This window comes from Bos taurus, chromosome 26 (assembly GCF_002263795.3).
Source record: "Bos taurus isolate L1 Dominette 01449 registration number 42190680 breed Hereford chromosome 26, ARS-UCD2.0, whole genome shotgun sequence".
In the NCBI taxonomy this organism is placed as follows: Eukaryota; Metazoa; Chordata; class Mammalia; order Artiodactyla; family Bovidae; genus Bos; species Bos taurus.
Window position 1 is genome coordinate 22,129,853 of NC_037353.1, and position 16,414 is coordinate 22,146,266.

At 40.5% G+C, this 16,414-nt stretch overlaps 1 protein-coding gene across 13 annotated transcripts in view; it reads left to right on the forward strand.

Annotated features, from left to right (window-relative positions):
• The first annotated feature begins 246 nt into the window (after positions 1-246).
• The window catches only part of BTRC (beta-transducin repeat containing E3 ubiquitin protein ligase), a 175,721-nt gene continuing 159,553 nt past the window's right edge, over positions 247-16,414 (forward strand). For 4 of the 13 annotated variants that reach the window (XM_005225560.5, XM_005225561.4, XM_005225565.4 and 1 more), the window contains exons 1-2: positions 247-370; positions 5,284-5,391. In XM_005225560.5, the coding sequence (XP_005225617.4) occupies positions 323-370; positions 5,284-5,391 (156 nt within the window). In that variant the 5' untranslated portion in view covers positions 247-322. 13 annotated transcript variants of the gene reach the window in all.

The following is a 16,414-nucleotide window of genomic DNA, read 5'->3' on the forward strand; positions in this document are numbered from 1 at the left end:
ATCGTCTCTACTTGATGGTCAGTTGTCTGGATTTGGCTTGGGAGACACCGCGACCCTACCGCAGTGAACCGCGGGAGTTGCAGTTCGCGGTGTGGCGTCACGTTTTGCTTCAGGAAGCTCCAGAACCACAAATCCCGTGAGCCAGCGGGTAACACTCATGCGCAAAGGACACCTTGTCGTCCCTGGCCCCCCCTGCCAGTTCCTGAGAGGTAAGAGGGCGGAGGAAAGGAAGAGGAGGCGGGATCCGGGCGCTGCGTTGGCTGCGGCCTGGCATCAAGGGGGCGGCCCCGGCGGAGTGCAGACCCAGTGGCCCCTGGCGATTATGGACCCGGCCGAGGCGGTGCTGCAGGAAAAAGCGCTCAAGTTTATGGTGAGGAGAAGGTGCAGGCCGGGGAACTGTGGAGGCGGTGCGTTGGCGGCGTCCCTGAGGCTCGGGCCTGGGCTGCCTGCCCGTTGGAGGAGGGCGCAGCGAGACCCTGGGCCGAGGCCGGCGGCGGGGGCGGCTGGAGGGACGGGACGGGAGCTTCTGGGAGGTAGGAGGGGTTGCGGAGAGGACCCGGGGGTGGGGGCAGCAGCTCCGCCATCTTGTGGATGAGAGGCCAAGTGACAGCGGGAGCCTAATCGGGGAGGGGTCTCTGGGGCGCGCGGGGCCCTGGAGAGTAAGGGGCGTAGGGACAGTTACTGAAGAGCTGAGGAGGCCAGGAGGAGAGACGCCGTGAGGCCGCTGGCAGGGCCTTGCCGGTGTGAGGGTTACGGGTGAGGCCCTGGAGAAGAGGTTCATTCAGTAGTGGGGAAGGGGAACGCTGGACAGTGGGAGGAAAGATACTGGGAGTGGGAGGTGGGTGGGAAAAACGGGCAAGGCTGGATGCGGATGAATCTAAGGTAGAGCAGAGAGAGGACTGGTGGGAGACTTGCAGTCTTGTAGAGTGAGATGGGAAAGAGAGCCTTTGACTTCAGGGTACAATCCCAGCTTGGCCAAACTAATGTTGACAAACTCTGGGAAGAACTAGGCCTTACTTAGGAAGGAAAGGACTGGGGACGGGGATCTAGGGCTGTGATGACAGTCTTTGGGAAAGGGAAAAGGTTGAATAGATGCCAGAATTACAGGTATCAGGAAAGGGTATACATCCTCTAGTTTGAAAGAAGACAGAAGAGGTTCACTGGTTAGGGAAATCCAGGTACAGGAGATTAGGGGCGAAATTAATATCTAATAGTGTAAACCAAAGCTTAATGCAATATCGTAGAGACAGTAAAATGTGGAGACCAGGTGCAGTATCACTTTCTGGGAATGGAAAGGCTATGCAGATTAGCATCCAAAGACCCATAAGAAGTAATAAGATCACTGGAGAAATTCAGGAGATAAAAGGGGGAATGCAGATAGTGGAGAATAATAGATGTCAGGGTTAGTAGTTACTTAGGAGTTTTAGGTTGAAGTTTTAATCCTTGGGAGTCTAGTTCTTTAACTTTGTATCATGCTTTTCTTTTTTTGATATGTGTATGTTTAGCACATTTGTATAGCTATTTGATGCATTTAATCTGATGCTTCATTTGTATATCCCAGATGTAAAACCAGACTTTGTGGTTACAGCTAAAGAATGATGGGATGCATAGACTTCTTTCTGTCTTAACTGGTGTCCATAGGGACCATTGATATTATTTGCAGTCTATTTGCTTTTTCAGAAGTAATTGTAACCTGTCACTCCAAATCTTTATTTCTGTTGTTAGATAGTTGTTTTGTGTCCTTGCCTTAGATACCAAAACAAATGTAAACAAACCATGAACACTAACCTAATTGAATTTAGGGTTTAAACTGCTGCATTTACAAGAATATAATTTAAGAGTCTGGTCAAATTTACTATAACTTTATTTATTTTGTATTAGTGCTTTCTAAAATGCCTAACTAACGTTCAAGTGTATCTTTAACAAAATACTATTAGACCTGAAGAAAGATCTTGAGTTTCTGCCCAGTGTTGAAATTCTAAAATATTAAGAGGCTTCGAAATTGTTTTGGACTTCAGAAGTGAGACGAAGTTGCTTTGTATGTACAGCCAGCTTCTAGATTTAAGTAAGAAAAGTGACAGCTGCTTATTTTTGTTTTTCTGCTTAGAGGTTGACTCAATCCTAATCTTGACACATGTCAGATTTATGGAATAATGTGGTTTTAACAGATCATAAAGGGACCTTATGAGATCATCTTCTTTACTCCCTGATAGACCTCATCCTAGGAACATTTTCAACCAATTGATCTCTGCTTTGTACCAGTGAGTTGTTTTGATAATGGTCTCCTGATTGAGTTAAAGTTAGAGCTAGAGATGGCCATGAGTAGTTTGAAGCTTTTGGGACACCACACATTATTAAATGTTGAGTCAGTTTCCATAAGGAGAAACCAATTTTTCTTCAATTTTAGTTACTTTCATTTTTGACCTTGCCTGCTGTTAATGGCTGCTGTTTGCGAGAAGGCCAACTGGAAAAGGGTCACCAAGAATGACACCTTAATAACTGAAACAGAATGGAGAGTTAAAGATTTGGTGTTCTTTTTCAGCTCAGTGCTGTGCTTAGTTGCTCAGTTGTATCCGATTCTTTGAGACTCCATGGATTATAGTCCCCCAGGCTCCTCTGTCCATGGGGATTCTCCAGGCAAGAATTCTGAAGTGGGTTGCCATTTCCTTCTCCAGGGGATCTTCTCAACTCAGGGATTGAACCCAGGTCTCCCGCATTGCAGGCGGATCCTTTACCGTCTGAGCCACCAGGGAAGCGCTTTTCACCTCAGTAACAGTCTTATGAATCTAAGTCACAACCTGCCTTTGGTCCCATTTACCCTGTTATGTTTGTTTACTTAGTCATTTGAGATAGGAAGATATTTTATTTGTGCTTGCACCTGGTAATTAATGCACAGTACACATGGAAAAGACTATCCTTTTAATCATATTGAAATTTTTATATAGTATTTGGCTTTATTTTGTCCTATCCTTTCCCTCAATTCTGAGGTGTGAATGACAATTTTTGTATAGGATGCCCTGATTTCTACAGTTTAAGAAAATATAAAATTTTGTTTAAAATAACATGAAATGGATATTCTCTTTTCTGAATTTTGCTCATTACTGTATTGATGTAGTAATTTGATTAATTTTTATAATAAAACCTTATCAGTGAGACCGATTCAGATTTGACCATAATTCACACATGGTCTAGACTTAAACTTTATCTTTGACTATCTGTACTATATCTATATCTGTCTATCCTTCTGTATTTTATCTATTTATATGACAAGTTGAAGGATGGATTTGAAATTTATTTTTAAGTGGACAGGATAAACTGGTCTCAGGATCTTAGAACTAGGGAAATTTGACACATGGATGAAATAATTTCAGGATGTATAGAATAGTTTTTTTTATTGATAGATAAGTGAAACAGTGTAAAGGTTAACTTGCTGTGTAACAAACATAAATCTTTCATTGATTGGTGCATTTTCTGTTTCGCTTGGTGTTGGCTGGAATGTTCAAAATGGCCACAGTCTCTCATGGCTGGCCCAAAATGGCCAGTTTCTCACGTTGGCCACTGTCTGGAAGTTCAGCTAGCAGTAAGGCCTTCTTGTCCTCCTTTCTCCACATGGCCTTCTTTTGGATTTCCTTAAAGCATGGTGTCTGGGTTCTAAGAAGGGGAGCATTCCAGGAGATAAGAAATAGAAGCCAGCCAATTCTCTTAAGTCCTAGGTTTGGAAGTTGAGAATGTTGTTATTGGTCAGAGACAGTAAAGGCTGGCCCAGAGTCAGAAGGAGGGAAAATAATCTCTCCCTGTAGACAAAAAGAGTAGCATGCAGGAACAGAGAGAAGGAAATTGCTGGGGGCCAGGACCTTTTGAGTCTGGCTACCATAGATGCTGTTCTAGTTGGATGCTCAGGCTGAAAATACAGATGGGATCAGCCACATTTGTGGCTATTAACACTTGGAATGCTTTGGGGACATCTCATTTTTGAGATTAACTTCCTAAAAAACTATTGTGATCTCCTGCATGACTTGTCTTAATAATGTTACTGTAGAGATAATATTGGATGAATTGATATGATTCAGGAATTTTTATTTGCTTGAGAACTATATATATCTAAAAACAAGAAATTGCATTTTAAAATAAGTATTCAGATTTTTCACTGTGATGGACTTTTCTTTAAATCAGATTGATTACCAGCTGGTTGGATAACATTTGAAGCTAGTTCTTAGTTTGTCAGAGTTTCTGTATATTAATCTCTCTTGCATGTATGCTCAGCAATTCTTTGCGACCCCATGGACTTCAGCCCACCAGTATTTTCTGTCCATGAAATTTTCCAGGAAAGAAGCCTGGAATGGGTTGCCATTTCCTACTCCAGGGGATCTTCTTGGCCTAGGGATCAAGCTTGCCTCTCCTGTGTCGCTTGCATTGCCAAGTGGATTCTTACCTGTTCTCAATTTAAATTAGCCTTCAGTTTCTTTTCTGAATACTCTTATATAGGCATTGGAGTATGAAATTACAAATTAATGATAATTCTTTGTGCTCATTTTCTTGATTCATGTTTATGATAGATGTACATAGTAAGTTACTGGAAGTGAATTACTAAATGTGGAGTAAAAATTCTACTTTGAATGAATGCCAGAAATTTTTTATTGCTAAATTAGAAAGTGAACTTTCAAAGGAGACTACTTATTCTATATTATTTATGTATTGTTTAAATCCTTAAGGAAGGAAGCAGTTAAGAATTTTTTTCCCTTTCTAAAGGGAAATGAGACATGATGTAAGATTTTGATCATGTATAGATAAAATTATTTGTGGTAAATGGCATTACAATTTACAAAAAGAAGAAATAAAGAAAAAATAATCTTTGTGGTATAAAATATTTTAAGATACCATGTGCTTTCTAGCAGTATTTTAATATAGCATGAAAGTGCTTTCTAAATGTTTATAATAAGAATTCATTGTGGATGAAGTAGTAAATATTTGCCAGTGTTTAACAGTCTTGGTCACTATAAAGAAAACTGCCTTCTTCATAAATCAAATCCATCATCCTAACATCAGCAGTGGAGGAGGGAGACCATCTCTATGGGAGAGGTCCACCTGATCTTACCACTTCAACTAGTATTCTACTAGATTCACCTTGTGCTGAGGGAATTACCACTGGATAATTTCCTTTAGTTTTCTGAAGTCTGATTGAAACTAAACTAGAACATTTTATAGAAGACTCAGAGATAGCAACAGTGGACTAGATACTGAGAGTAATGTTGAACTAAGAATGTGATTTGTTCTCTGGGGCAGTACCATACCACCATAGTTCCTGGATTGCCTTTGTACGTGGCCAGGGTGGGGATGAGGAGCAGAGGAGCAAAAGTCACAGAACTGGGAGAGAATTCCTGGCTGCTTAAGGTAAACATTTTGAGTTGGAATTTTTTCTTGATTTCTTTCTCCTTTCTGAGATTTGGCTCTCCCTTCAGGTACATTTGTCTTCCTATTCCCAGGCTTGTGACCTGATTCTGTCTGTGTCGATTATAGGATAAACATGGTAGAAATGGGAGGGTTTTGTTTGTTTATTTTTCTTTGTTTTTGAAAAATATGATCAGCTATGAATAGCTAATATGTATTTATTTAGTGTTTACTAGTTGCTGTTCTAAATTCTTTACATATACTGTTGTTTAATTTAATCCTCCCAATAATTCTGTAAGGTAGATTCAGTACTATTGTTGCTCCCATATTTGGATAAGGAAACTGATTCCAGAGAGGTTAAGTAACTTGTGCAAAGTCACTCTGCTTAGCAAGAAGCCTGAGATCAAATCCTGGCAGTCTGACTTGAGACCTACACTGTATTTCATCCTTGAGGCTCAGAGAAACCATGGAATATGATGGCATATTTCTTTGCTGGCCAAATGGGCCAGAGTGAAGAATTACTGTCCAGATTTATATACAGATTTTCTGATGATTTGAATTATTAGGAAATGAAGTTGCCACAGTATCATTGTATCGATTGCTATTGCTGAGTGATAAAACCCCACAATATGTCATGGCAGTATAATGATAGATATTTATTCTCAAGAACATGTGGGTTTGCTGAACATTGGATGACATAGGCTGAATTTTGTTGGGTTTCTCTGGATTTGGCTGCTCACTCAGGACTGTTTCACATATTTTTCTGAGACTGAGATTGAAGAGACAGTGACTTCCCAGGCTGAGCTGTCCTCATAGCTATAGTAGAGGCGCAAGAGAGCAAGACCACTGGTTCAGATTCCTTTCAGTCATTGGTTATATGGTACCTGCTGATATTCCATTAACCAAAGTAAGTCACAGGGTCAAGTGAGGAGGTGGGAAAGTATACGTTGCCCATAGAAGGAGTGGAGAGAGAGCAACTTGCACAATAATCTACTATGGTAATAATAATCTATAATAATCTAATATACTCGATTTGTAGAAGAATGGTAAAATGCTTACTCTTACAACTACTGTGCTGGTGCTATTCTGACTAGCACTTTCTCATTTTGGTTGCCGAATGACACCTAATGTAGTGTGTCTCTCTGTATTATGTTATGTAGAAAAAAAAAGTGTTAAAAAAAATAATCAGAAGGCAGTGGCACCCCACTCCAGTACTCTTGCCTGGAAAATCCCATGGACGGAGGAGCCTAGTAGGCTGCAGTCCATGGGGTAGCTAAGAGTCAGACACGACTGAGCAACTTCACTTCACTCTTGCAACCCAACCACACCTTTGGCCAAGGCCCTCCCCTTGAGCCCCTCACCTTTGGCCCAGAATGCTCTCCCGCACCCCTCGAGCCCTGTCCCTTCCTCGGCCTAGGCTCTTCCCGGTGTCCAGTGTATTGTCTACCACGCAGCCCAAGTTTGTAATAAAGCGGAGACTGGAAAAAAAAAAAAGAAAAAGAAATAATCAGAATCTTGACTTTAATCCACAGTGATAACCTGAAAAGTTCATCAGTATCACAATACTATTTTTCTGTACTTGGGAAAGATAAGGTTGATGTGGCTCCAACAGCATTTGTAACAGAAGTTGAACTGTAACAGAATTTGAACCAAGGTCATACATAGCGCCTTAGCAACTCCCTTGGTGCTAGGTTTAGAGCTCTTAATAACCCCTTCTCTGCACCTACTCTTAGGGGAGCAAGGATATTTTCTGATGTCTGGGAGACTTTCAGGCTTTCTCTGAAAAATTGTGGAAACAGAGTTGTAGCGTGTGGATAATGTTTTTGCAGCATGGATGCATAAATCCTTGTACCTCTCAGGAAGTATGACACTAAACTGTTAATGTGGTTACTTGTGAAATGGTGGATTATGGGTAATATTTCAAAATATTTAATGGCATCTGAAGATCTATAAGGAAACACACAGCACAAAAAGCATTACTTAGTTGTTTTTCTTTTTCCTACGTTCCTTAATGTTTTCTACATTTTGACAGTGAATATGTATTGTTTTTAATCAGATAAATTAAAACTTAATATATTTAATGTTTATGTTTAAACTTTAAAAAATGTATATGTTTATAAAACAAGTACCCCAAACGAAGACCTGCACTTGGTCATGGAGCGCAGTGTAGCAGGTGTACTGGCCAGTGGACTGGCAGTGATGGCTTGAATAGACATCTCACTCACCTCATTTTGTTAACTGAAAAGTCTTAACTGTTGGACTTGCCTACTTAATAAGGATCTTTCTCTCTCCCATTCCATACCCCCAAGCTCATTTTAAATTGTAAACTTCCATGAATATGTTAACACAATTGATAAATTATATTACTTAAACCGCTGTATGTATCTAAAGTTTTCACTGGAAGTTTAGAACTCTCTGGTTCTCAACTGTGTTGAAGCACTGCATTTTCCTGTTTAGAAGTACTTGGCAAAAAGTTGACAACTGGAAATGAGGCCATGGTAGTTGGCCTGCACCATGACTTGATAAAAATATAAACATAATCTGAGTGCAAAACATTATGTTACGTGTGGAGGGAGGTGGTTCTGGGGGCAGGAGGAGATGAAGACACAAAGTTAAGTAAAACGTCTGTCTTCTCTAGAACTTCACAGTTGGTTGAGAAGACAAGCATTTATAAATCTCTCTTAAGGCACACTTTGGTAAGTGCCAAAGTAGAGGCGCAAAGTGCTATAGAATTTAAGGGAGGGGAAATTAGCCTTAACTGGAAAGAGCTTTGGAAGGTTTGAAGAAGAAAGCTTCATATTGGGTCTTGTGGAATATATAGATTTTGCAGACTTGTTTCTGAAGTGGCTGTTCCAAGAACAGGGAGTAGTTTGGGTAAAGGCCAGAAGATCAGGAGATGGTCAGCACAGTGAGTAGATACACGTGATTTGAACATAAGGTGCATAGCAGACAAGAAGGAAAAGATAAACTGGGAGGCTAGGGAGTTTCGATTGAATCCAGTTTGTAGTCAAGAATAATATTCTAGTGTACTTGGTATATGTCTGTATAAGGTTTTACTGAAGTAAAATAAATACACTTTTTAAAGAAATCATAAGTATACAGTCCATTGAATTTTTACACAGTGGTCACTTCTGCATAACAATTATCTAATACCTATAGATTAGTTTTTGCCTTTACTGATATTTAACTTCATATAAGTAGAATCTTTCCAGTGTATATACTAGTCTGGCATCTTTTGTCCCTCATAAGAAGATTCATTCAGGTTACCTTAAGTGTAGTGTGTTCATTCTTGTTGCTCTGTAGTGTTCTGCTGTGTTAATTCAGTTCAGTTATTTAGCCATTCTCTTGTTGATGGACGTTTGGGTTATTTCCAGTTTTTGGCTACTGTGAGTAGTCTGGTACATGTCTTTTCTTGAAAATATGTACATATTTCTGTTGGGTATATACCTAGAAGTGGAATTGCTGGATCATAGGGTATTTTTATCTTTACTAGATTCTGTGAATTTTTTCCATTTGATACTTTCTGCAGCACCATATGACAGTTGCAGTTGCTGTACATTCTTGTAACATTCACTTGCTGTTGTCTCTCTCCACTTTAGCCATACTAGTAGGTGAATGATATTGTCAGACTTTTAATTTGCATTTCTTTAATAGCTGCTGTAGTCAAGTACCTAAAAAATTATTTAAGGTTCTTAACTTTTTTAAGTTTATTGGCTGTTCAGATATCCTCTTTTGGGTCTGTCTATTCAGGGCTTGGTCTAATTTTTTCTTTTTAATTGCCTTTTTCTTATTGATCTATTCCCTATATTCTGGAAAATACAGTACGGATCTTTCATCAAATATATGGTTCTTTTGTGGGAAAACAGTGTGTTTTGTTTTCAAATTTTTTCATTTAAGGAATCAGTAAAAAAAAGAAAAAGTAGTCACAAGATTTTGTGGCTACAAAGTATCTACACAGGATTTATAGAATTACCAATTTTTTTCGCTGTACCACCAGTACTTGAAAAAGTTGCACCACTGTCAGCACCATCATTTTATAAATGAAAAAAGGAGCTTTTTAATGCCATGGAAATAGAAAACACATAATCTCAGAGTAAAGGAAACTCTTTGAGGTAGGGAGAATAATGCCCCATCCCCTGAGCCCCCATTCACAACATTTGAATCCCAAGAACCTGTGAATACGTTAAATTACAGGGCAAAGGGGATTTAACAGATGAAATTCGGTAGCTAATCAGCTGATTTAATTTTTTTGCAATACCATGTGGCATGCAGGATCTTAGTTCAGTTCCTGGACCAGGGATCCAACCTGTGCCCCCACCTGCAGTGGAAGTAAGACTCTTAACCACTGGACTGCCAGGGAAGTCCCTCAGCTGACTTTAAAACAGGGAGATTATCCTGGATAATCCAGATTGGACCCAGTGTAATGACAAGGGATCCTAAATATGTAAGAGGGAGGCTGAAGAAGAGGTCAGAGTGATGATATATGAGAACACAATCCATTGTTGCTGATTTTGAAGAGGAGGGAAGAGAACCATGAGCCAAGGAATGTGAGCAGCCTCTTGAAGCAGGAAAGGATAAGCCTCCAGACAAGAACATAGGCCTGCTGAGGCCTTGATTTTTGGCTCAGAGACCCATTTCAGACTTCAAAACTATAGGACTGTCAAATAAAAAATTACTGTTGCTTTAAGCCACTCACGGAGAAGGCAATGGCACCCCACTCCAGTACTTTTGCCTAGAAAATCCCATGGACGGAGGAGCCTGGTAGGCTGCAGTCCACGGGGTTGCTAGCGACTTCCCTTTCACTTTTCACTTTCATGCATTGGAGAAGGAAATGGCAACCCACTCCAGTGTTCTTGCCTGGAGAATCCCAGGGACGGGGAAGCCTGGTGGGCTACCGTCTGTGGGGTCGCACAGAGTCGGACATGACTGAAGTGACTTAGCAGCAGCATCAGTAAGCCACTCAGTGTGTGGTAATTTTTTACTGCAGCCATGGCGAACTAATGGAGCTTCCCTGATGGTGCAGCGGTTAAAGAATCTGCCTGCAGTGCAGGAGTCACTGGTTCAATCCTGGGTCGGGAAGATCCCCAGGAGGAGGAAATGGCAACACACTCCATTATTCTTGCTCAAAAAGTCCCATGGACAGAGCTGTGAACTACAGTTCATGGCCTCACAAAGAGTCAGACACAACTGAGCGACTAAGTGTGCGCATGTGCGAACACACACACAAACATACACACACGGCAAACGAATACATCTTTGATAGTTACCCTAATTGGAGTGTGTGTATACACACTCTATATATGTATGCTGCTACTGCTAAGTTGCTTCAGTCGTGTCCAACTCTGTGCAACCCCATAGACGGCAGCCCACCAGGCTCCCCCATCCCTGGGATTCTCCAGGCAAGAACACTGGAGTGGGTTGCCATTTCCTTCTCCGATGCGTGAAAGTGAAAAGTGAAAGTGAAGTCGCTCAGTCGTGTCCGACTCCCAGCGACCCCATGGACGGCAGCCTACCAGGCCCCTCCGTCCATGGGATTTTCCAGGCAAGAGTATATATGTATACATATATATAATATCACTATCTTTATTTTTAGTGTTTGCTAACTACCAGTGCAGTTCATTCTCTTTCTCCTAATATTTTATTTTGAATCAACTCAGAATTACGAAAAGTTTAAAGTACAACACAAATGACATTTCCTGAACCATTTGAGAGTAAGTTGTCACATCATCATCACCAAATGCTTAATGTATGTTTTCTGCAAACAAGGACATTCTTTATAACACAACCATCAAAATTCAGAAATTAATATATTTCTGAATTAATTGCAGATCTAACCCCTTAGACCCATTCAAACTTTGCCAGTTGTTCTGATAATGTTCTTTGTAACAAAAGGATTTGATCCAGAGTCACATACTGAAATTAGTTGTCATGTCTTATTCTCCTTCAGTCTTGGAACAGTTCCTGTCGTCTTTACCTTCCATGACTATGGCACTTTTGAAGATTATAGGCTATTTTGTAGAATGATCCCTCAATTTGGGTTTATCTGATGCTGTTTCCTTATTATTAAATTTGGGTCCTGTATTTCTGTCAGAAATACCACAGAAGTGTTGCTTTGTTTTACTGATGGCCTCCTTGCAGGTGACACATAACGTTTGTTTGTCTTCTGACTTTTTTTACTTGATTAAAGTGGCTTCTGGCAGTTTCTTCTTTAAAGATAATGTTTTTCTCTTTGTATTAAGCATATTATGGGAAAAGTACTTTGAAACCATGTAACTATCTTATTCATCAGATTTTCAACCTATTTATTTCTAACAGAATGGGTTTATGAATTCCTGTTTTATTTGATGGGTTATAATACTATCATTATTTCTTTTGACAAATTGTTCCCTGTTTGGCCAGTGAGAGTGCTTTCAAACTATTTTCTTTGTCTTTTTGATATAATTCTATCATTCTTTGAGCATGTCATTGTTTTTTGATATAAGATATTTTAGGCTTACCTTGTACTTTTTTTTGCCCCAGCCCTGAAATCAGTGTTTTCTCTCTTCTTTCCCCCTGGTTTCTTTTAGTAGAGAATGATATACAGAAGTCAGTATCTGGGTGTTAGGTATATACACTGCTGTGGGAATGTCACTGCTTCCAAGTCCTCTCACTGGACAGAGGTAGGGAATATATGTATGTGTAAACATGCATACACACACATGTGCACACACATTTATATTGCTTTTTAAAGTTTATATATTTAAAATCATGAGTTCACGTGGATATCTCCAATTTTAGTCTAACACAACAGGGTTCATTCAATAATTTCCTTTCTATAATTGTAACTCCCTTTTCTAATAGTAAGTTGGCTCTCATTATCCTCAACATATTTTCTTAATCTCCCCTGTGTGTGACCAATCTCTTCTGTTGCTGCTGTTACTGACACCCATCATGTGAATGCCATCCTTACCTTATCAGGCTCCAAAATCCTATATTAGGCTGCTGTCCCTAGCTCCCTGTTTGAACACCTTTCTCATTTCAGGCTCTGGTACTGTGCACTAAGTTGCTCTCCTCACTCCATTTGGACTCTAGCACCCTGTGCAGGGCTACCAAAGCTGCCATATTCCTGTGTAGACATTTTCTTTATCTTGCTGGGGTTCTGACATCCTTCTGTAGGTCACTACAGATTCCACCATCACATCTTATGAACCTAACTAAACTGAATACAGATTTTTCATTTTGCAAAACTGAAACTCTGTACCCATTAAACAGCTCTCCATTTCCCTTTCCTCCAGTTCGTGGCAATCACCATTCTACTTTGTTTCTGTGAATTTCACTATTCTAGATACCTCATTTATGTGGAACCATACAGCATTTGCCTTTTTGTGAATGGTTTATTTTTTTTAGCATAATATCCTCAAGGTTCATACATGTTAAGGCATGTGTCAGAATTTCCTTCCTTTTTAAGGCTGAATAATATTCCATTGTATGTATACATCACATTTTGTTTGTCCATTTATCTTTTGTCAAATACTTGGCATACTTTCACCCTTTGGCTATCTGTGAATAATACTGCCGTGAACATGGGTCTACAAATACCTTTTCAAGACCCTGAAATGCTTTATTTTACCTTTTACATTTAGATCTACAGTCTGTCTGGAATATTTGTGTTTGGTATGAGGTAGAAGATAGAATTCTGTTTTATTTTGTTTTTCCTCTGTTGTATTGCAGGGTTACTTTTGTCATATATCACCTGTCTGTATATGTGTGTGGGCTGTTTCCAGGACTTTTCGGCTCCAATGGTCTAATTATCCTTCTGCCAGTATCATACTTCCTTAATTACTCTGTTTTGATATCAGTTCTTAATATTGGATACGGAATGTCCCTCAGCTTTTGCATGTCCATCTATATTGGAATCAACATAATATCCAAAACATCCTCCTGTGACTTTCATTGGAATTTCACTGAATCTGTATATAAGTTTGGGGAGAATTGAGATCTTAACATTATTGAGTTTTATAATCCATGAAAATGGTATATCTTTCTATTTTGGGGATCTGTAATTTCTCTGTCGGGGTCTTTATACATCTTTTGTTAGACATATTCCTAGGTATTTGGTGTTTTTAGATGCTATTTTTTAAATTTAATTTTCTGTTTTTGCTGAGTGTAAAATTTTTTTAAATCTGAAGTCCATGGCCTCCATTCAATATAAACACATGGGAGTACTTTTTTCTGAAAGGTCTATACTTTACATCTGAATCTGATTCCTACTGGGGGTAATACAGCAAAGAAAATTAGAAGACCACTTTAGTTATTTGACTTAGAGTAGATTAGACTAGGAGGAGGCAATGGCACCCCACTCCAGTACTCTTGCCTGGAAAATCCCATGGATGGAGGAGCCTGGTAGGCTGCAGTTCATGGGGTCCCTAAGAGTCAGACACGACTGAGTGACTTCACTTTCACTTTTCACTTTCCTCCATTGGAGAAGGAAATGGTAACCCACTCCAGTATTCTTGCCTGGAAAATCCCAGGGATGAGGGAGCCTGGTGGGCTGCCGTCTATGGGGTCTCATAGAGTCGGACACGACTGAAGCGACTTAGCAGCAGTAGCAGCAGCAGACTAGGAACACAGAGCAAACAGGCAAGGAGGCTACTTAAAGGCTATGTAATAGTCTAGGCAAGAAGCTGTGTGGGCTTAAGCCGGGGCAGTCAATATGGAAAGAAGGAAAGATATTCAAGGAATATTCTGGAGATAGACTGAATAAGGTTGCCTGGAGTAGGATAGGAGAAAAGAATAAAAAGAGAAGAGTAAAATAAGACTTGTTTCAGGCAGTGTTAGTTGCTCAGTTTTGTGCTCCTCTTTGCGACCCCATGGACTGTATCCTGCTAGGCTCCTCAGTCCATGGAATTCTCCAGGCAAGAATACTGGAGTGGGTGGCCATTCCTTTCTTCAGGGGATCTTCCCGATCAAGGGATTGAACCCGGGTCTCCTGCACTGCAGGCGGATTCTTTACCGTCTGAGCCACCAGGGAAGCCCTCATTTCAGGTATATTTAGGGCGATTAGTTAAAGGGAAGGTTGGGTTTCCCTGGTGGCTCAGACAGTAAACAGTCTGCCTGCAATGCAGGAAACCTGGGTTTGATACCTCGGTCGAGAAGATCCCCTGGACAAGGAAATAGCAACCCACTCCAATATTCTTTGCCTGGAGAATCCCATGGACAGAGGAGCCTGGCGGACACAACTGAGCAACTAACACTTTGACTTGTCATAGCAGTAGGTATGGCAAAACAGCTATTTTGGTGGGTAAAAATATTGGAGTAGCCCTTCACTTTTTAATAATGAGACTAAATTTAAGATATTCACATAGATAAAAATGGGCAAAATAATACGATTTCTGGGATTTAGAAGGTAGAAAGTTGAATGATGGGGTTTACTTGATGCTGTTCTATACTTTTCTGAGTATATGAAATTTTCCATAAGAAGAAGTTAGAAAAGAAAGATGTATCTAAATAGAACTGAAGTTCTCTGGACCACCTCTCAAATTCCTATATGATAGAAAGATCAGGATTCATCTAAATGTCGTGTAAGTTCATAATCATTGCCTGTTGTACTGAGAATAACATTTTAAATCAAAGTCAGCCAGATAAGGAGGCACAAAGCTACGGAAGCTTTACTTGTTGAGGTAGGCCAAGTGCTTGGATATAGCTAGGAGCTGAGGAAAGGAAATTTAGCCAGGCACATGGAACATGGTATCTGTGGGCAATTGAAGCAGATCTGGGGACCCAGGGAAGTTTATAAGGGCAGGATATAATTTCAGAGGGAGAGAATAGTGACAAGGAATCTGGGTACAGATAGTCTGGGGAGATCCAGATAGGCAGACAGCATCAGTGAGTACTGAAAAGAGGCAGCAAGTCCCCCCTTTCAAGCTTGGGCTCAAAAATAGAACTGGAATACCCAGCAAGGAACTGAAGAAGTTGGCCTACTCATTAGTGCCCACTGCAGTAGCACTATACTTTATTAAGTGTAAGAATTATTTGGAGAGCATGTTAATATGTATTGCAAATTCTCAGCTCCTCTTCCATCCACTTTTGTAGGCCTCAAGAATCTGCATGTTTAACACGCATCTCGGTGTTTCTGATAGAGATATTTCTCTGATCACGTTTTGACAAAACGTCCAGACCACTGTGTCCTGTCCAGTGCATCAACACAGAGGCAGTAGGGGAAATGTTGTGACTACAACCAGCGTAAAAGGTGAAGCCTTGTACATGGGGAACGTAGCAGGAAGCACCTGAGCTAACTGAATTCAAGTGTGGAGGCAGGTGGTAATTATTCTGTAGTTCAGTTCCGTTGCTCAGTGGTGTCTGACTCTTTGCCACCCCATGGACTGTAGCATGCCAGGCCTCCTTGTCCATCACCAGCTCCTGGAGCTTGCTCAAACTCATGTTCATTGAGTCAGTGATACCATCCAACCATCTCATCCTCTGTTGTCCTCTTCTCCTCCTGCCTTCAATCTTTCCCAGAATCAGGGTCTTTTCAAATGAGTCAGTTCTTTGCATCAGGTGGCCAAAGTATTGGAGTTTCAGCTTCAGCATCAGTCCTTCCAATGAATATTCAGGACTGATTTCCTTTAGGATGGACTGGTTGGAACTCCTTGCTGTCCAAGGGATTCTCAAGAGTCTTCTCCAAAACCACAGTTCAAAAGCATCAATTCTTCGGCACTCAGCTTTCTTTATAGTTCAAACTCTCACATCCATACATCACTGAAAAACCAGAGCTTTGACTAGATGGACCTTTGTTGGCAAAGTAATGTCTCTGCTTTTTAATATGCTGTCTAGGTTGGTCACAGCTTTCCTTCCAAGGAGCAAGGGTCTTTTAACTTCATGGCTGCAGTCACCATCTGCAGTGATTTTGGACTCCCCCCAAAATAAAGTCTGTTACTGTTTGCATCTTTTCCACATCTATTTGCCATGAAGTGATGGGACCAGATGCCATGATCTTAGTTTTCTGAATGTTGAGTTTTAAGCCAACTTTTTCACTCTCCTCTTTCAC